This window comes from Thalia democratica, chromosome 4, assembly GCF_965202585.1.
Source record: "Thalia democratica chromosome 4, ktThaDemo2.hap1.1, whole genome shotgun sequence".
In the NCBI taxonomy this organism is placed as follows: domain Eukaryota; kingdom Metazoa; phylum Chordata; class Thaliacea; order Salpida; family Salpidae; genus Thalia; species Thalia democratica.
Genome location: NC_139168.1, coordinates 43145658 through 43168154, shown reverse-complemented (window position 1 = coordinate 43168154; position 22497 = coordinate 43145658). Strand labels below are relative to the sequence as shown.

At 25.3% G+C, this 22497-nt stretch overlaps 2 protein-coding genes across 2 annotated transcripts; one reads left to right on the top strand and one right to left on the bottom strand.

Moving 5' to 3' along the window:
* Positions 1 to 4731: 4731 nt before the first annotated feature.
* Positions 4732 to 7961, top strand: LOC145834896 (protein JTB-like). Its single transcript, XM_082942424.1, has 3 exons — positions 4732 to 4827; positions 6668 to 6812; positions 7386 to 7961. Exons 1-3 carry the CDS (start codon positions 4749 to 4751, stop codon positions 7543 to 7545), a joined length of 384 nt encoding a protein of 127 aa, XP_082798550.1. The 5' UTR covers positions 4732 to 4748; the 3' UTR covers positions 7546 to 7961.
* An 11823-nt stretch (positions 7962 to 19784) lies between these two features.
* LOC145834510 (14 kDa phosphohistidine phosphatase-like) lies at positions 19785 to 20634 on the bottom strand. The gene has a single exon (XM_082941956.1). The coding sequence runs from the start codon at positions 20622 to 20624 to the stop codon at positions 20274 to 20276; it is 351 nt and encodes a 116-aa protein (XP_082798082.1). The 5' UTR covers positions 20625 to 20634; the 3' UTR covers positions 19785 to 20273.
* Positions 20635 to 22497: the final 1863 nt, after the last annotated feature.

The window sequence follows — 22497 nt, the reverse complement described above, 5'->3', positions numbered from 1 at the left end:
CTCTTATTACTTAATCACTAGATTTGAACATAACTTATTTTTGATTAGTTTTCTTATATCCATCATACTTATTACTTCTTTCAGCAATTGTGACCCAAAATAATAAATTGCGCTTCATTACCTCCACTTGGTGCCACTAAAGTTTTGGATCTACCTTTTTTTAACCCTTCCACGCAACCTCAGTGACATCTTCATTTACCAACAACAGGTATTCTCTTGATTTCAACATTACTTTCTCTCAACCAGTTTTCCACATGATTAATATTCACACTAGCAACCATTTCCTTTTCCTCAACTTCTACCAACTTTTTTCTCAGTCTTCCGTTACTAAACTTGACTTTAAGCATATCCTTTTTGATCACTTCATTATTGTTAAGGACTTCCTTATTCAAAAATCTTAACAGATACTCCTAAACTGTCATATTTACCTAATCTTATTAATGATATTCTTCTGACCTTTTTTAAGGTCAGCCTTCATTTTCATCTTCAATTTTTGTAGACTCTTAAATGTAGGTTTTTGCAAAGACATTTTGTTTTTTTTTTATACACCTGTCTTATTCAAATAGTACAGTAACAAAAATAAATCAGTAGCAGTTGAGTAGTGTACTAACTGTCTTAATCATGTTGAAGTCTAAATTTGTTAAGCATAAAACTATAAATACTTAAATCATGAAATTTTTTTAGCATTAGGTGAAAAATTAATTCATTTTTTTATAAGTAAAACATAGCAATTACATGTATTGAATAAGTAAAAGTATAGTTGAAATGACACTGAAGTTGCATAAGACTTAAAAGAAACTTACTTATTAAGTAGTCAATGAAAATATCTATAATCCCTAATATTACTACGCTTTTGACACATATTATTAGCTATGTTAGTAAATTTATTATAAGTAAACATAGTCAATAATGAAAAAATTGTTGTATTTATCTAAAAAGTATCTTTTTCAACTAATTTTTTGTTATCTTTTAAGTGGTTTAATTTTCATACATTAATTTTCATACATTAATTTTATTAAGCAAATTTCTTATTGATAAATTATAAACTTAGGATTGTTTAATAAACTAAATCTAAATGACATTAATAGTTGCAGTTAAATAGACCAGTGGTCGTCAAGCTAATCAACTTCTGTGTACACCAAGCTGCAAAAAATAAAATTGGTGCACCCCAAGATCTAATTTTAAAAAGTGCCGCTAGTGGTGGGACTATGTAAACTCTTTTATTAGTGCATTTCTCCTCAAAAGTCATAACTCAGTTTTTATTTACATGCAAACCATTTAACAACTGAATCAGAAACTTTTTATTTGATCCTCTTTTTAATTGACCTCTTTATTTGTTTTACCTTATTTTCACAATGATATTTTAGTTATATGGCTTTGTCTTACATACTTATTAATTGAAAACTTCTCGTCAATTACTATAAAATTCCTAGTTAAGTATTCTTTAAATACTTTATTAAATATTAACTACATACTTAATCTAACTCTATGTATTTTTTGTGTAATGTCAAATTTTTGTGCACCCCTAAATGAGTTTTGTGTATTCTAGTGTACACCTTGACAACCACTGAAATAGACAACTAAATTTATAACCTTTGTAAAAACATTTCTTTTTAGCTCATATATATATATATATATATATTTAATGAACTTTACCGCAAGATCAACAGCAGCATCTGAGACAATCCTACGGCCGGTTTTGTTCTAATTAGGACTCCTCAGGCAGGAATAGCCGCGAGAAACTGCTGTTGTGATCTTAACCAAACTGGCTTAAATACAAAGTACTGAAGCAACCATTTGTGGGTAAAGTTGAAAAAATAGCTCATATATAGTCAGGGCTGCTACACACTCCAGATAACTCACAATTTTTTTTACATTTTTGAATACCTCAGGAAAGCTCAAGATATTTTGAATTGATATTTTTAAACTGAGACTGACTCAGGATAATTTATTTATTTTTTAATGAAAAACTTAAGATAGTTTTTAATTTTTTTTAAATCTCAGGATATTTATTTTTTCACTTTTTGAAGGTATTTTAATTTATTTTGTTACAATAATTTCTTCTTTTATAATGAATATTGTTGAAGAACTTGATTTTTAATAATATTGAAAACTAATAAAAAAAGAATTTTATTAAACTCAGTATTACTCACAACATTTTTTTTGACTAAAAGAGTTGCAACCCTGTATTGTATAAAATTATGAAACCAAAAATTTCCTGTGAAAATTTTTAAAAATTTCATTTAAGCACTCTGCACTCATCCATGCAGTTTATAAAAAAACCTCCTTGAAAAATATTGAGTCTTTTGAAAACTATTTCTAAGCCAGTTTGCATTGTGCACCGTAGTTTGCATATAAAAAATATTAGTAAACATAGCTATTATTTGAGTGAAAAAACATTAAAAAAAAATTCTAAATCCATTTTTAACCATTTTAGTTATTTGAAATATCAAATTTTTTGAAATAACTAGAGGTAGGGAGTACCTGGGTGATATTTGCTGCACACATAGTTAAATTCTGATGTGTTCTGACTTTAGTAAGAAGAATCTAAAATCAGGGTTGGCATTCACAAATTTTTTAAATATCAGGATAGTTTAGGCTAGTTTTAATAAAAAACTTAGGACGACTTATAATAGTTTGGTTTTTTATAAATAACTCAAGGTAGTTTTAAGATTTTTGAAAATCTCTAGCCAGTTTTTTTAATTTTAAGTGACATTTAGTTGATTTAGTTTAATAGTTTGTTGTAAAATAACTAATTTTGTTGAAGAACTAGGTGTTTGTTGATTTTGAAACGTTAGAAAGCTTTTTTTTTTAAATTCAGGATGACTCAAGACAGTTCATGGTCACTCAATACAGTTTTTGGTCACTCAAAACAGTTTTTGGACACTCAAGACAGTTTTATTTGACTCAAGGAGTTACAACCCTATATAAAAAACATTATAAAAAACAGTTTTTCAGGAATCACATCCCAAAAAACTGGCTTGGAGCCTAAGAACCACATATTTTCAGTTTTTTTGACTTAAATTGTAATAATTTTTTTTGTATAATGCCTAGACCAGGGATCAGCAGGGTTCTTGTCACCTGTAAACACACCTTTATAAAAAAGTAAAAAGAGTTTTTTTTCTTAAAAACTACTCTATACTAAAACTCTAGTTTTTATTTTTTGTGTTTGTTATAAATAAGATTTGTGTACTGATTATTACTATTTTTTTTAATAACTGAGACATTTTTCTATTTAGTGCGGCCCACAATCAACTTTTTCTAGAAAATTTGTCCTGCAACATATAAAAGGCTGCCCACCCCTGGCCTAGAATTGTTGTTTAGATCTTAAATAAAAGCTTCTATCAGGGTTACTATACACTCAGGATAACTCAGGATGTTTTGAAGTTATGAAAATTTCAGCGTGTTTTGAATTATATTTTTAAACTCAGGATAGTTTTGTTTTTTATGAAAAACTCAGATATTTTAAGGTTTTTTTATTAATCTCAGAGCATATTTTTTTCTAGATTTTGAATGAGATTTAATTGATTTAGTTTTAGTATTTTGTTACTTTATAACCAATTTTGATGGAGAATTTGATTTTTATTAACTTGAGAAGTAAAAAAACTAAGATTTGACAATCCAGGATGACTTAGGACAGCTTTTGATCATTTATAGAGTGGCAACCCTGATATATTTAGAGGCAACACATTTAAACAGATTTAAATAAATTTTGATATATTATGATTTCATAATCACACAAAAGATGCCACCTTTATCCTAAAATATGGTACTTATTGAAAAACTAAAAGGCAAATTCAGTCTACAGCTTATAGTAAACTAATTCCATTTAATTTTATTTTAACTTGTACAATTTAGTAATATTAATTTAGTTATTATGGAAATTTGTTAAAAAATATACAGACTGAGCATTACAATTTAAAAAATTAACTTCACTTTTTGTTTGCATTTGTTTACATCAAATCAGCTATTTTTTAGGACAGGTTGAATATTTTAGTTTCTTTAAAATTTTTAATTCTCTAATTTGTGAAATTAACATATCAATTACACTTTTATATTTAAACTTATAGTCATTTTGTTAATAGATTTTACTGTTTATTAATTTTTATTTACATAACTAAGTCTTAGGTAAGTTTCTATTCATATATTCATAGTAGAATTACATTTTTATATTGTTTTTGTATTGATAGTAATTGCTACTCACTTTTTTGTTAAGATAGTATTGTACTGTTTTAAATGAGATTTTACTATGTTGTTGAAGAATAAAAAACATTAATCTATACTAATTTTAGACTCATAGTAGAATTATACTTTTTACGGTATTTGAGTTAATACTAAATATGATATAATTAACTTTAGTTTTAGTTTAGATAGTATTATAAAATAGCTGAATTTAGATTTAAATTTGTCATAATAAAAAAGAATTTTTTGTCTGAACTGAATTAAAATTACAATCTATAAAATTTAAAATAAAAAGAGATACTTTATATTTTATTCATATAACTGGTTAGCATAATAAAGTCCTGAAAAAATAAAATATATTTAATATCTTTTAATTAAAAAAAGAAAGTCTAACATAAAATAGATACTATAAGTTATTGTTTTACATAATAGTATGGTTTCAAAATAATGTTAATATTTTAAGATTATTACACGTAGTATTTAATTTACACAAGTAAATATAACTTGTATACTAAAATAATATATCAACAAATTAATTTTTGCAGATACAATTTATATACTTAAGTATGAAAATAAGTTTTAATATAAGTGTAACTTTTATTCTGTTACTATTTTGTTTTTACATCATGCCATCTGATGCTTCAAGTAAGTTATAACAGTTTTTCTAGTAGAGATATTAATTACTTTATGATAGGACATGTAGATATAAAACTATAAATAAAATTTAAAAAAAAAATTCTGTCAGAAAAAATAAAACTAAATAAACAAAAAAAACAGTTTTTTCAACTTTTTGTCATAATTTTTTAATTTTTAATACTCAAAAAGTTTTTTTGACAGAATTTTCTTGATATTTCAAGCAACATTTCCTGAAAGTTTGAAGTAATTACCTCAAAAAATGAAGAAGAAGATAAATTTTTAGTAAAATAGTCTTTTTAAACTGTTTTGATTTGCATTTCCCTTAAGGAACCTTTTGTTGCCTCTGACTTTAACCTGCTATATCTCCAAAGTTATTTTGAATTTTTAAACCTGTAAAAAGCAACTTGTAGCTTACTTAAAACCGTATAAAATAAGATCAAATTAAGAAAAAAGTGATTTATACCCCTATGCCCTTAAATTATTTGATAACCATTCTAGAAATTTTTACAGTATAATTATTAAAAGTGTCTTTGGAATAAAGTTATGTAATTTAAATATGATTTAAGGCCATTGTGGGAGGTCCAACATTTTTTTACATAAGTTAACATAAGCTCTTACATTAAAGCTTTAAGTATAAACTACAAGCCAGATTTTTTATAATTTTATATATTTTTTAAGTTTTAGATGTACTATTATTTTTGTGATAATTTTCAAATACAAACGTATGGACTGCAAATGTTTCATTGTCCATTGTCAAGAAACTAAAAAATTAACTTAAAATCTATATTTTTCTTCATTTTTTGAGCTAGAGGCCTAAAGTTTGAAAAAACATTCATTACTATGAAAAAAAAACTTTAATGTTGAAATGAAGACATTTAAAAATAGTTTTATACAAAATAAAAGTGTGTTTTCAAATATATATACAGGGTGGCCACTAAACCTGGAATCCTAGAAAAATCTGGAATTTGAGAAATTTGGAAAAAAACTTAAAAAACCTAAAATTTTGAACAAAAATAACTTAAAAACCTGGAATTTCAAACATTTAATAAGTTTTTAGTGGTTGAAGTTCAATTTGTCTGAAAAAATCATATAGATAAAAAAATTGTCATCATCAAACATTTTTTTGTTAAAAACACATTTAAAGTAGCTTTAGAGTATCTTTTCAATGATGTTGTACTACTTTACACATTTTTATACTTTTTACTTAATTTCAACTTAACCCTCTATATAGTTTTTCATTTTATTAAGGTTCTTGCATTAAAATGATTTGAATGTTAGTAATGACTTAGTGTAAAAATTTGAAAATGACTTGTTAAAAAATAGATTATTAGTGAAATAGTCTTTTTTTTGTGTTTTTTGTTTGCACCTTCCATAAGGAACCCCTTTGAGCTCACCAACTTTAATTTCTCAATCTCCAAAGTTACTATGATTTATGTTAAGCGGTTAAAAATATCTGAAGGCTAAAATAAAACTATACAAAGTAAGATCAATTTGTAAAAACCAAGATGGATCTCCCTACTGCCTTTTTAGAAGCATTTTGACTATTATTTATTTTTACAATAACTTTTTTTTTGTAATGTAAAAATTAATGTAAGTAAGTTTTTTTGTAAATGGGGAAGAGTACTTATATAGAAAGTTTAAAACAAGTTTATAACTAGCGCCTTAAAAAAAGTTTTGTTTAATTTATTTTGTTAAAAAAACTAACAAAGGTTAAAAAATTTGTTCGCAGCATTGTATTAAAGTTGTTTTAATTAGTATTTAATAATATAAAGAGTTTGTGTTTAAAAAAAAAACTCAAAACCTTTAGATTTATTTTAGAATTCAAATATACCACAAATATTAATCTTAGAAAATGAATTGCAATCAGAGGCTTATAACATAACAGAGAAATGTAGACCTTGCAGTTCTGAAGACTATATTGAGCATAATGCATGTAAAAAAACTGGTTATTTAGAAACTATATACGTTTCTAATTCTGGATACAAATATCAAAGGTAAGTTGGAAGTTGAAAAATAAGTTTAATGTAGTGATTTAATTTTAGCTTAAAATAATTAGTTGGTCTAACTAATATATGTTTTCTATAAAACTATTTTAAGTTTACTGTTTGTCTACTCGTTTACTAGGAACTGTAAAAATCAACGCATTTACATTTGAAAATTCAATTCTTATTCTTAAGAACTTATATGTAACAACTTGGTACTTGTAATCTTTTTATAATGTATCAAAGCTTGAATGCATTTTTGTGTTTAATCGTTATAGGATATTAAAACTTTCAGTCAAGCTTACTACACTTTATTAAACATTTGTAGTTTTGAAAAACAAGTAGTAAAACATATAAATTGAAATAAAAGTACCTATACAGATATTTAATAAAGTTTTTGACTAGTGTAAATAATTTAAAACAAAAATTCTACCAATTTCTACGTAAAACTGTAAATTTTAAAATTTACAATTTTTAAGAACACCAATCAAAAACTAATAGTTAAATAAATGAAATAAAAATATTCGGAAAATTAAAAAAAAGCCATATTTAAGATAAGAATAACATACTGTATACTTTTTGCAGCTGTCCTAAAGTAGCAGAAATCGAAGCCGCAGCTTATTGGAGGTTTGAGGCAGTAATGTTAGTAGTCAGTTTGATCTCTAGTATTTGTGTTATGTTGAGACAAAGAACTTTAGACAAGATAAACGCGGAAAGAATTCAAAAACAATTATCTGCATTATGATTTAAAACATAAAATGTTTTTAAATAAATTAAGACACTTGGGGAACTCTTGCAATAGCTTCATATTTAATGTTTTTTTTAAACAAACTAAAGAACATAAGTTTTAAATGTTTTTACAATCCTAAGATATTTTAGAAAATTGTTACTTTAAAAAAAAAAGTTCATTACAAAAGTTTAGATTTATTTATAATTGTATTTGAATAGAAAGTATTATAACTGACTACCTAAATAAAAAGAAAAATTTTATTAATATATACTTCTGGTTAATTAAATTTGTGTCTTTCTCCGTGATAATAAATCATGTTGAGAACTCTAATTGTTTTTTTCTTTTTTTTTTTTGAACTTTTAAAGTATACAGTTAACTTTTTTGCATGAAAAAGTATAATCTCGATTAGTTATCTACTTCTGTGACAAAAAGATATTAAAAATTTTTATAAACTTTTTTTTTTTTTAATTCTGTTAATTTATTTTGAAATAATGTTATGAACAAAACCAACTTTTAATTTTCATTGTATTTTTATATAGTTATTTGCTATAACTAAAAAAGAATGCTCAATTTACTGGGGTGTAAAGGGCTTATTTAAATAGATATATGCAAACTATATACTTTATTCGAGACCGGTTTCGGTGGCAAAAAACTAGCGACCTTTTCAAGCAAAAATAAAATATTAAAGTTTAATATTTTATTTTTGCTTGAAAGGTCGCAAGTTTTTTGCCACCGAAACCGGTTGTGAATAAAATATATAGTTTGCATAAATCTATTTCAATGTATTTTTATAAACATAAAAAAAGTGTAAGCAGTTGTAATTTAATTGCATAAGATATTTAAAAGCATTTTAAATACTAACTATAAAACATCCTGAAACAACCTTGAGTTTTACAATTTAGGCCAAAAATACTGAAAAAAAAACTGGAATTTTAGACTATTTTTACATGTTATGCAATAAAATTTCTATTAGCTACGTAAAATCTATCATATAAATATTTATTTTTGTATCATTAAAAAACTTAAAAAAAAGTACATTTAAAGTAACTTACTATATTTTTTTATTGTTATACTATTTAGGACAGTTTTTTTATCTTTAATTTAAACTTAAATTAGACCAAAAACTTGTTCTTTAAAAAACCTGGAAAAAATTCAGAAAACCTATTAAAAAAATATCAAAAAACATTTAGCAACCCTGATAAAATCAAAACTGTTCATCTACTAATTTAAACATCTATTTTTTTACTTAAACTTCTTAATATTCGGTAAGTACATAAAGTCTCGTAGATTTATCAACTAAAAAACATGGAATCCGAGAAAACCTCGAATTTGAGATATTTAAAAAGGAAAAAACTTAAATTTTGAATAAAATTACTAAAAACATGAAATTTAACATCATTTTTACATATAAAGTAACTAAATTTCGATAAAGTATAAAAAAACTGTCACATGGAAAAACAATTATCATAAATAAGTTATTTTATTTAAAACCGCACTTTAAGTAGCTTTACAGTATTTTTCAATTCTTGTTATACTATTTGTAACAGTTTTCATCTTAAGTTTAGTTTTATACTTCAAGTGGAACAAAAAGTATAGAAGAAACTTAGAAAACCTGGAAAAAGTCTTTGAAAATCTTTTAGAAACCCTGGATACTTTTAGTATCAACATAATTAAGAAAGCTCGGTTAGTTATAACGAATATCTGACTAATTATATTTAAAAAAATAAGTTTTGATGGTTTAACTAAAATTAGCTTAATGTTTAATTGTACCTTTTTCGAACTATTTCAAACTGATATAAGATTTTAATGTTTTGGTGGTAGTGTTTAAACTAGAAATTTTTACCAAGAAGTTGTAAGCCGATTAAATACAGTAAAGCTTATAAAAGTTACTGGATTTTGATACTAAAAACTGTATATATATTCTTAAAAACTTACGTGCTATTATTTTATTTAGTTAAAAATTGACTTAAAACTCATTGTACGACAACTAATAAGTTTTGTTCTTAAAAATATTGTGTCTGTAGAATATAATAGCTATCACACTTGATCACACAAAAGTATTGAAATTCTATTATTACTAGTTTCCAACCGACCTGGTCTCGTCCTCAATATTAGTGTATAATTCTTAAAATTTCACATAGGTAAACTTTACTAAAATTATCTTTTTACTATTTTATTATACTTGAAAAGGTCACAATTTTTTGCCACTGAAACCCAGTAGTATATAAAATATTTAATTTGCACATCTTAATTAAATTTCAAAAACATAGCTAGTGGTTGTTTTGTATTAAACAAGTAAAAATAATTCCACGGAGTCCTGTAAAAAAAAACAATAAGCACTGCAAGAATTAAAGGAGGTGAGTATTATCTACTAAAGACAAGCCATAACTATTGATTATTGTTAGGTAGTTGAAAATAGAATATATATCGACTTTTATAAATTGTGAAAAAATGAAGTAATCAGTAAAGCATTAATATAAAAATTTAGTTAATAAATTTTACTACTACGAAATGATATATACTTACAGATAACTGCAAGTTAAATTATGAGTATTAACTAAATTATATTTATAATTAACTTGTACTAGTTATGGCTTATATTTAGTAAATACACATATTTACCTGTTTAATCTTCTGTTTTTGCAGCACTTATTAATTTTTTCAGGCACTCATAATAATTTGTTAACTTGTTTAACACAGAGAAACATATGTCAGTTCAATAACGGAAAAGTACACTGTACAAATTTTTTATAGTAATTCCAGCGAACTTGCTTCGCTAGGATTTGTATTAACAGACTTTTAGCTTGAAGTTTTAATTATTCGTTTTGTATATCTTCAGCAAAGCTGAGATATTTTTGTCATCATTCAATAAGTATTAGACTGCGACACGGTTTTGTTTTTAGACGAAAAGTAAATCAAACTTTATAAGTGTATTATTTTCTTTTTAGAAATTTCGCTTTACAATGTAGCTTAATTACAAAAAAAATCACAAATAAAGTGAAATAGAAGTGATGCATAATACATTTATTAATGTTGAAAAAAGAATGTTAAAAAAGTAAAAAACTTCTTAGACTAATAAAAGTAGCCAAGTATCACTGTAATTTAAATATCACTAACTAAATGAACAGGAGATATAAACTGTATGTATTTTTGAGTTACATGACAAATCAAACTCGTAAAAAATATTTTTAAATGGCCACAACTTGAATTTTTTTATATATTTAAATAAATATAGAAAATGCCCACATAGGTCTAATCAATAAGACTATGATAGTAAAATATAATAGTATTTATTAAAAAACAATTTTAAATCTACTTTATTTTAATACTTGTTATAGTAATATGTCAAAAAGATATTTAAAATTTCGCATAAAAAGTTTGTAAGTATTAATTTGACCGACTTACGTTTTTTTTAATAAATATATTTTTCTTTTTAAGGTGTGGCCCTTTAAACATTATTTAAAATTTAAACTGTCTGAAATTGATAAGTCGTGCACCATATTTTAAAAATTCATTTACGGCAAAGAAGTAAAAATTAAATTATAGAACAGGGATCGGAAGCTTATTTCGAGGAACCAGCCAGACTTACTGAAAATTTTTTTTTGCAGGGCTTAGTAATTTTGTTAGTTTAACTATTAAAAAAGTTATATATAACACTAAATGTCTAAAAAATAAATTATATATTGCAATTTACGCACAACAAAATCCAAAACAATTAAGGCGTCTTGATCTGAAGACCAAAGCATCTCCCAAAATGGTAAGACATCGCGTTAAATGTTTAAAGAATTGCTGATAACAAAGAAAAGACAAACACTATTTTTGATCATTTGCATTACTCTTTACAAATTCAAATCTCCAACATCACAGCTACTGCAACCAATTAGAAAATTTTTTGTTATAAATTTTCTTTCTGAAAACAAGGGTGTTAGAGATGATAAAAATGAAGTTATGAAAAAGAAACGAAAATTTTTGTGAATTCTTTGTTTTTTATCTTAACACAATTTTGTTTTAAAAATAGTTTTAGAGGCAGTATTTGACTAATTTTAAATATATTATAGGAATGAATTTTCTTGTATTCAAATATTGTTTTAAACTTAAAATAACTATTCTTTTTATATTATACAATTATTTACTTAACACTTTTAAATCTTATCTTAGATTTTTTGTAAAAAGTAAATGAAATGTAAAACAGTTAATGAAATGTAAAAGTTTAGAATCAATGCTTATCGAAAAAGAAAAGGCAAATTTAACATGCAAGTATCTGCAAATGTAAAGATAGCCCTACTAACAGTATACTAACTTATTCTTTTTAAAAATTTTAGTTTTATCCTTGTCCTGGACATGACATTATAAGATATCCGAGTTGTGCGACTCAATAACGTGCACCAAGTACTAGGACCAAATATTTTGATGGTTTTTTTTTTGTTGTCAATTATAACAAAATATGCATTTTGTTGTACTTTAAATGACCGCCAGGGGCGTTAGACGGTTTTATATCAAATTACACAATAAAACTTTAAAAATGTTTGTTATAACGCTCATTAGCCTCTAGCTTGCGCACTACACGCAGCTCGATATGTTGTTCGTTATTTTTGTTTTTGGCTCAGTTGGCCATAAGATCGTGCAGAAAGCACACTAATTTTAAGAACTTAAGACACTGATTGAATTTAAGAACTTTGTTATGATTGTCATTTTATAAGAACTTTATGTTTATTTGTATTACTGTATTGTAATGTGCTCAGTTAAGCTGTAAGACCGTGCGAGACGCACACGAATTCATTATAAGAACTTTTGCATTATTTTCGTTTTATAAGATCTTGATGCTTATTTGCATTATCCTATTATATTGTGCTTAGTTTAGCCATCGTTGTGCATGAAGCACGATATATATTAAGACTCTGTATTATTAGTACTTTTATTAGTAAGAACTATTTTTGTATTTAAGACTTAAAACACTTTAAGAACATTTCTATTTGTAGAACTTTGTGTTTATTTGTTGTGTTTATACTCGCAATTTTATTCAACTGATTTATTAGCTGCTTTATCACTTCTAATTTTACTTTCATTCACATTAATATCACATATTCAATAAACTCACTTCATTAAAGAAATTATTTATATTAACGTTATTACATACTTATTAATTACTAAGTTAAACCTAATGAGTAAGGTAAATTCAGTAAAAACCTCAAGAGCTAAACGCGCTAAGTATTAAGCACAGAAAAGGGGACTTCCCCCATTTAAAGGTAGTTCCTACCACAGGCCCCTGAGGACTACTCAAAAAAATATAGTTTTAATTGTCAAAATTTACAGAAATCTATCTTTATTGTACCAACATATGTTTCTGTGTGTTAACGAAATAACACACTTCAACAGGTTTCTGTAAAAAAATAGATACTGTAATAAAGAATAGAAGCTAAATTAGGTGTATTCATTAAAATAAAATAATTTCTACACATTTTTAGATTTAGTAGTTAATAATAGGTAAAATACATTGTGTTAAATCCGACTGTTATAAAACTGTATAATGTTTGTGTAACTATTAAGTCTAAATTTAGTAAAGTAAACTAAAATACACAACAAATCATAATATAAACAAACCACTTACTTTAATTGAAAAAATAACTAATTCAAATTTATTTTGCTAATGATTGAACAAAATATATTTAATAATTACGTCACACTCTACATGAACATTAAGACAGTTATTTAATTTGTATTGTAAAGTTAGTTAATTTAGTCTTTATGTTTGGAAAAGCAGTAAAGCGCTTTAATATGAAAAGTAGTATGCAATCTATTTTGAAAAAAAGTGAAACAACAACCATTAATTAGTGAATCAATAAAATTTAACAACGGTAAAGACAATAAAAGTCACAGGAACCTGATATAACCAGGGTTGCCACAAGGTCAGGAAATCAGGAAAAGTCAAGAAAAACAAAAAAAATGACAAAAGTCAAGAAAAAATGGGGGTTTTTGAAAAAATGTTAGGAAAAGTAAGAAAATTTGACAAAATTTGAAAAAAAGTCTGACCTTACAAAATTCCTTATATTTCAAAGCCTTCAAATGGTAAAAAAATTATTAAAAATCCTTTAAAGTCAGACTAAAATTGCAAAGTTTTCCTAGAAATTTGCAAAATTATTGAATCTCCAATGCCTTCATCTGGTATAAACTAATAAAATATCCTTTATAAAGCTGCAAAAATTTTCTACTAGCATATTGAACAACTACCCTACTTGAACAAGCAGTTTTTGTAAGCTTTTAAGTAATGATGATCTTTAGTAAGGACATTTCCATAGTGAGACCGTGATATATACACAAAAGTTTATATAATTTTAGAATCAAAGTGTTTTTTGTTTAAGTAAATAATTGTGGCAGCAAAAATGGAGGTAAAAATAAATGAGTGCAAAAAAAAAGAAATAAAGCCCACAAATTGTGGCTAGATTTAGAGAAAAGATTCTCTTCGACAAGTGTAAGGCAGCAGATGAGAACTATTTAAATAAAATGAGGCAAATGGTTTCAAATGCCAAGAAAATGAAGTGTGATGCAGATTAGATGAAGAAAACCATATCTTTATTAGATGAAGAGTTTGAAGTGCAAATAAAGAAACGGAGATAATTAATTTTAATACATATAATAAAAAAAAAACAGCGTTTGATTAAGTTCTTTATTATTTTAAGTTTTTAATTGTAAAAGTTTGTTATTGTTTAAGGTTTTACTTGTGAAAGTTCTATAATAAATTAAGGTTTTAAATGTAAAAATCCTTATTCTAGTTTTGTTTATTTAGATACATTTATGTAAGGAAATGCTAAGCAATTAAGTTTTTTTCCATACAATCTGTGTTTATAAGGTAATAATACAAGTAAATTGCTGATAGGGTTGTTTATTGCAAATACATCAATCATACACAGATGGTTCAAGTGATATAATGGAAGTTTGATGATTTAATTCAGCAAAAAAACTGTTGTTTTAACCTGTATTAAAATTAGATTGAAAGCTTTATATAGTTTCAAGTGTTAGATTATGTATTTTAGAATAAGTTTAAATGAAGAGTTTGAATTAGAAAAGTCTGGAAAACTTTAATAAAAAGTCAGGAACAAGTCAGGAGATTTTCCTCAGCGTGATCTGTGGCAACCCTGTATAACGTATATTTTATATATTAAATGTTTGTAATGATTAAATCTAAATTACAACAAAATCAAAGTTAGATATAATTAGGAAGCAGATTTACTAAATAATTTACTGAATTTAGTTAGGACTAGTTTTAACAATAAACAAACCTTTTTACAAATAGTTTTACAACTCTTTTAAGTTAAATAAGCAGCTCTGCTTTAAATAAAACAATTTAACAAAACAAAATAAGGAAAATGCTCAAAAAATTTTAGGTCCAAATACCTTAGTGTACAAGTAAACGTCGTACTCATCGAGTCGCACTCCGCTTTTAATATTCAATTATAATGAAAAAAAACTTAACAGACTAAAGGAAAAAAAAAAAACTAACGGTAAAGATTTTTAAAATAAAACCTTTAGAAACTAAATGCAAAAACTATTCTGTTATTAATTTTATATGAGGAAAGTAATTCTAAATAAAACTAATCGTCAAAAAGAAACTAAGTCATTTAACATTTTATATATAATAAAAACAGCTATAATTTATACTGCAACAGTTAAAAGCTGTGTACTTTGTTTCTTCGTAAAATAAATCTAAACATTTGTAAGTTTATAACAACGTCTTTAAAATCTACAATAAGTACTTGAAAATCGATATAGAAGTTTTAAGAAATCATAGAGTAATCGAATCATATTTTTCAAGTTTTTAATTAAAAAAATAGTTTTACACCTATTGCGGTTCTATTAATATTGATTTGTTAGCGATTTATTTGTAATAACTTTTTTACAACATAAAATTTTCTATAGTTGTTATATAAGAAATAGTATCCAGCTTTTTTCAAAAGCTAACTGTGCATGATTAACTACTTGAAAATAAGTTCTTTAGACTGTCGAATTTAAAAGTTAAAAAAAGAAAAATATATTTTTAGTATATACATAAGATGTCATGAACTATTAATTTAAGTTATAATTAAGTTTTCTTAAATACAAATGTTATTTAATACATTTGTTTAGATTACTTAATTTTCTGAACATAGTAAAAATTGATAATAACTTATTTTTATATTTTATAGATATACACTATAAAGAAATCTGATTTTAAGACTAAAGCTATTATAAATATTATTTATCACTTCACTAGTATTACAAACTTTTATTGCTAGGATTACTATTTAGTTTAATAATCATTAAGTTTTCCAGTTAAAAATATGCTAAATGTTGTAGACCTGATAAAATAAAACTTAGCTTCTCTATATTTACATCATTTGTCAATAAAAAATATCGGTAAAAGTTATGGAGTCAAAGCGTAGATTTTTATATCCCACGAGACAAGCTAAAAATTTGTTTAGCTCATACCAAAAGCTCTCAGTAGAACAATACTTGTATTTTGTTTACACAATCTAATTGGTCAGCCGTAACTAAAGAATTTTGCAGCCGTCAGTCTACAAACAGTCATCATGTTTTACCACAAAGCTACTGTTTACTTTGATTGTATCACCAACAAGCCTACTCGCTGTCATGTTATGGAAAACATATTAAACAACGGACGGCAGTTAAACAAGGCTGATGATACTTACCATAACGGCATACAGTAGCTTTGTAATAAAAGAGTCTTGTAAACTTCTTTAGTCAGTAAACAATGTTTTAAAACTTAATTGCTCAAACAAAATAAATTTCGATTTACATTTGAAATAAAATTTTAAATTACAACACAAAAAATAAATAACTTTTAACAGGACTGTGTTTAATTTTCGTAATGTTGCAAAATTTTCAACTATTATTTAAAAAAGTATAAAGAAACAATTTTATCAATATCTTTTTGCTTCCGTTAAGCAGGTTTCCTTAATAAAATACAAAGAGCTTTTGTTTTAGTAAAATTGAAAATGTTGTTTCATATTTTGAGTATATAATATATACAAAAATTCTAATTGCATACGCGCATTTAGTTAGTTACTTAATGTTCTTAAGTAGACGAAATTTTCGAATCATTTAAAACTTTAACCAGTATAACTTTTTTATTTTTTTAATCACAAAATTTTTCTATGCTCTTTCATTCTTTTCCTTGTTGTCAACTTTTTTAGTTTTTGTAAAAGCTGCTAAATAATCAAAATCTTTGAAGTTTGATATCAGAACTTTTCCATCAGGTATTACTAGTGGTTTTGACGTGAAGATAGCTGTTGGATCGCTGTATAACTTATTTATTAAGACATTTCTGATTTCATTATACTAGAAGCTATTTGTATGTCACTATTTTGTATAAGTAATAATATTTTAATTTTGCTGTTTCTTTATTTTCTTAGTACGTTATAAATTTTCTATTACCAACGGTGTATTTATAAGAAAGTTATTTACTTTCATGCAATGTGCGCTGTTCTTTCCTTCTGCTTATCTTTTTAAAACTGATAAAAAACAATAGTTGATATCTATTTATTGACCATACTCTTTTAATTAAAAATAAACAAGTCTAAAAATTAAGTATACTAAATTATTTTGTTATAGATAACTCCCTTTTTAATAGTGATGTACCGGACTCACTATCCGGGTCCGGCCGGATATTGCCATTTTTGTCTGATATCCGGATCCGGCCGGATTCTAATTTGAAAAAAAAGTCCGGATCCTAACAGAGATCCGGCCGGACCCGGATCTAGTTAGTAAGAAAGAACATACTGAAAAGTATTTTTTCAAAAACAAACCCTGTGTAAATTAAAAAGAGTCATTTTTGTCAGTTAAAATTAAACACCTACCGTGATTGGCTCATTTTGTACACGTGACTAGTTTACATTTGTTTACATTTAAACTATGAAATAAACATTTCAGAAGTGCAACTCTTTACATATGTTGTAAAATTGAAAACTTTGGAATGATTACTTGCATTATTTATTGTTTAAAGTTGAGCTCAGAGAATATTTAGAGTCAATACGGTTGAATGTACGAGCCAATGAGAATCATATGACGAAATGTTTCAAACTAAATACTGATGCAACAAAACATCAGAACATGACAGGCAGTTTATATGTAAGCAGTTAGTTAGTTTGATGTGCAGCTTGAAGCAACAAAATATCTTGAACTTTTTTTTGAATGCTTATTGTAAGTAGTGTTTTGTTTTAAAAGTGAATATTTCAACTGGTGTTTAATTGTTTAAATATTTAAGCAAAGTTTATAGTTTAATGGTTTATTAAAAATTTTACAGTTTCTTGTTTACTAAGATTTATAAAAGATTCATCACTCAAAACTGTCGTGTCTGATTATAGAAAGTAGTCTCAGTTAGAATTTAGTATTTGTTAGATATTAATTAAATAAGGTAGGATTTAATTATGATGGGTAGTACTAATAACTTAGGTGTACCACAATCAGTCCACAACTTTACTACTAAATTGTCAACCTTTGCTAGCTGTTCTACTGATTATTAGATTAAAGTAATTTTTTCAGTTTTTAAAAACCTCATTCTGACTCAGGCTTGATTATACTTACTCTAGCTAGTTTTATTGACTTACACAGTGGCAACCCTGCTAGTTTGAATTTTTTTTGGAATTTTAGAAAATCTTGGACTGCCTCAGGCTAGTTTAGTTTTTTTTAACTACTCAGGCTAGTATTTTTTAAATTTAAATGAGTTTGAGCTGATCCAGTTTTCAACATTATGTAATTTTCAAGTTAATTTTGTTCAAGAACTTGATTTCAGATTTTTAATTGTAAATAACACCTAAATTTGTAAACCTTGTGGCTAGCTGTTCTACTTATTATTAGAATAAAGTTTTTTTTTCAGTTTTTAAAAACCTTATTCGGACTCAGGCTAGTTTATACTAGTGATGTACCGGACTCACTATCCGGGTCCGGCCGGATATTGCCATTTTTGTCTGATATCCGGCCGGATTCTAATTTGAAAAAAAAGTCCAGATCCGGTCCTGGCCGGATTCTAATGTGAAATAAAAATCCGGATCCGGCCGGATTCTAATTTGAAAAAAAGTCCGGATCCGGTACATCACTACTTTTTAACAGTTTCTAATAATTAAACTAAAGTTAAATAAAAATTTTACCTATATTTATCTACAATTAAAAACCATATTTAAGTTATCACGGCTTTGCCGGCTATAGCCAAAAATATCATTGCCAAGTTAACAGCTGATAAACTAAAAAACGAGCGTTGAATATATCCTCACGTTAAATAAAACTGAAAATGTTAAAGGATACGTTGGTTTGTGATGATTTAGCTGCCTCATATTGTTCGACTGAAACCATTAAATTGACGCTTGAGTGCGAAAGTACTTAATCAAGTTTAGTTTGATTAATGTAAAGATTCATGAAGACTATTTTAGTCTGAGGAGTCTTAAATGGGGCGAATGTCATATTGTTTGTTTTTTATGACTGCGTAGTTCAGTTTAGAGGTATTTTAAGATTAAATTTTTTTACTATGAATAGTTCATGTTAAAAGCTTTTGTATCTACTACTATATCTACTGTCTAAAGTACTTTTGATGTTTTTAAATAAAACAGTTACTCGTAGAAAGTGTTAAAAAGCATTAACTTAAAAAAAATGTTAACTTTGAAGTTTCGTTCAAATTAAAATTGATGAACTTTCAATGAAACTAATAACTATATAATAAACTTTAAAAAAAATGTTTGTACTTTATCTCCTTAAATAAACTGAAGTATGTAACTCTCATTGTGTTGTATAACCTTAACAGCATAATATATAAAATGATCTTAAACAATTGCATTTAAATAAAAATTGTTTCAGCACTGAGCAAAAAGTAAAATTCACAGAAATTAGGTATAAGTGGTAACCATGTAAAGGAGCAATATATTCTTTAAATAAATTGTTATTTTTAAATATAAAAACTACATGTTCTTAAGTACGAATCAGAAAAACTAATTATAAATACTAATTTATTTGAATAGTTTGGTTTTGGTACTGGTTTTAACTAAAAAATTTAAACGTAACGCACTCATTTTCGAAAAAAGTTTATTAATTAATTTCGTTAAGCTAATTAATTTATTAATTAATTTCGTAATAATTTATTTGCAAAAAAAATTGTACTTTATCATCATAAAGTTATTTCGGTCTGTAACTTTCATTGTTTTGTATAGTCTTAAGAACAATATAATATTTTACAGAATACATAAAATGTATCATAAAGAATTGCATTTTAAATAAAACTTGTTCAAAACGAAGCAAAAAACTAAAATTCAGGGAAAGCAAGTGGAAGTGGTAACTCTATAATTGAGTAAACTATTTTTAAAACATACTTTCTTTTGGAATACAAAAACTACATGTTCTTATTAAGCAAAAATAAAAAATGTACTTAAAAATACTATTTTACTTACAAAAAAAATTTATTCGATAAAACAAACACGACATAAAAGTAAGTTTTTTTTTTTAATAAATTTCAAACAACTCATAACTAAAAAATATCTAAATAGTGCTTCTTAACTTGTTTTAAAGTTATTAGCTAAAAGATATATATAGCTTGCTGTTTATTATGTAATAAGTATTGAAATATTCCCATTACATACTTATATAATATAAACTAGTTGATAGAAATTAAAATAGTATCAAATTATTAGCCTAATACACCATATATTTTCTTTATAATCTTATCAAAAAATTTTATCACTTAACAACTAGCGTAAATTATTAAACTAGTATCCTTCATTAGACCAAGTTACTTCAAATTCTGGAAAAGCAGTTTTAATTTTTTCTACCGCTATTTGATGATTAGGCTGACCATATGCCACTGAATAGCCGTAAACATTAATAGAGTTTAAAACTTTTTGTATTCTTCCTCCACCTAATACACTGCACTTAAAACCTAGTGCTTCCAATCCTGGAGAAACTTCTTCTGCAATATCTGCATGATAAGATGCTCTTGAGTAGCCTCTAACTATTATCTTTTCTGCACCATTTTTTGAGATTTTTATTTGTATGTACTTGAAAACTCCACTCTCGTCAATATCAACGTCTGGAATATCATTCAGAGATGCACAACTCATATTAAATTACAAATCTAAAACATACATATAGTTTATACTGTTAGTAACTTGTTAATATACGAAAGTTTTACAACTTTCATTACTACTAGAAAATTTCAATTAAGAAAATAAAACTATAATCCTAACTATTATGTTTATACAGAAATTTTGGTGTTACTAATTTTACAAAACCAATTAAAGCCATAAGAAGTTTTTTTTTTCCAAAAATCAGATAGGATATGAAAGGCTTATATTATAGACTATAAGATATATAAAAGACAAAAACATCAATAAATTTGCAAGAAATAATCAGTTTTGTAAAAAGTTTCTTATACAAACTTATGGACAAAAAATGTTTAGTTATCATTAAAATGTGAAAAATTTACTTGAAATATTCTTATTTCTATTGGTTATAAGTAATTTACTTTCAAGTTTAAGGAAATGGGGCTTGCAATATTAAGCACAATTTCTAAGAATAAATTGTTTCGAGAAAAATATGTACATCTCATTAAAAATAATAAGCCTTTAATTTGAAAAATAAATAATAATAAACAATTTCTAAATACTGCAAATTTTATACAAAAATTTGAGACACGATTCATTCAAATGCATTTTATTATGTAAACACATGTAATATATATTTCGGCTAACCCTTTTCAACAACTACTGTTAGGAACTAATTTTAAATTAAATTTTGAGCAAGTAAACAGCAATAGGTTTTGTCAGAAAATAAAAAATTAATAAACTAAGCAAAATTAGATATAGGTAGATTACAATTTATATAACTATTTAAAATTAATTATCAATTTAACTAAGATAAGCCTACTTACAAAAGAAAAAAAAACTATATAAGTGAAAAACTAGACAAAACATTTTTTAGAACGTTTTTTATTAGAAATAAGATTTAAAAACATACTGTTGTTTGCATAACATTTTCAGTTCTTGTTCAAATAGAATTTATATATAGAAGACAAAAAGAAGAAGTGCTTGTATAAGACTGAGACTGATTTTTTTTGATGGTTCTAACCATTTTTTATTTTCATTATAATTCTTTGCACATTCACAATTACTTAATAAGTGTTCAGCAATTGCAGATGACCTATTAGATGGTTTAGTCAAAACCGTGTCCATCTACTTTTTAAGAGATCTGGTCTCTTCTTATATGAAACCTGTTGATATACACACTTTGACAATGACATTTTAATTAATAAATGACTTAAATTTTTTAGCAGGTTTTTTGACGAAACCTAAAACTGTTTACTTGCTCAAAATTTAATTTAAAAACTATTTGCTAACAGTAATTTAAAAGGGTGAGCCGAAATATATCTTGCATGTGTTAGCTCAATAAAAGTTTTTCAAATGAGTTGTGTCTAAAGTTTTTTTATAAGTAATTATAAAGATTCGAATTAAATGTTCTATTTATTACCAGATCTCAGTGGGAAAAATTTCAGACCATGTCAAATATTAATAAAATAGTATATTCAGCTATACAATTTTATTTATGTAATACCACATGATATAGTGATTGTATAGTGAAGTAATTATATTGATTTTATAGTGCATTTTAATGTTTTATTAAGGTAGGAATTTTTCCCATTAAAACCTGATACTAAATAGAATAGCTAATTTACATTTTTATTATTATTTAAACAAGCTATTTACTTTGTAAGTTAAGCAATTTTGTATTGTCAACACAATTAATTATAAATTAAAAATTAAAAATCTATTATAAAACTTCTTTTTACTTTGATAAGATTTGAGTGAAAAAGTTTAAAAACAATTTTTTATAAATTGTAGGAACTTAATGAAAAAGTTTTTTTTGCCTCCTTTTTTAGAAAGCTTTATTTAATAAAAAGAGGTTACTACTAATTAAAAAAAAACTATAAAATGTTAA

Excerpts from the sequence above, each read along its gene's own strand:
- LOC145834896 (XM_082942424.1), top strand. The coding sequence starts at position 4,749 with ATGAAAATAAGTTTTAATATAAGTGTAACTTTTATTCTGTTACTATTT. Across the intron at positions 4,828-6,667 it reads CATGCCATCTGATGCTTCAA|AAAATGAATTGCAATCAGAG; the intron begins GTAAGTTATAAC and ends TATTAATCTTAG. Across the intron at positions 6,813-7,385 it reads TCTGGATACAAATATCAAAG|CTGTCCTAAAGTAGCAGAAA; the intron begins GTAAGTTGGAAG and ends TACTTTTTGCAG.
- LOC145834510 (XM_082941956.1), bottom strand. The coding sequence starts at position 20,624 with ATGAGTTGTGCATCTCTGAATGATATTCCAGACGTTGATATTGACGAG.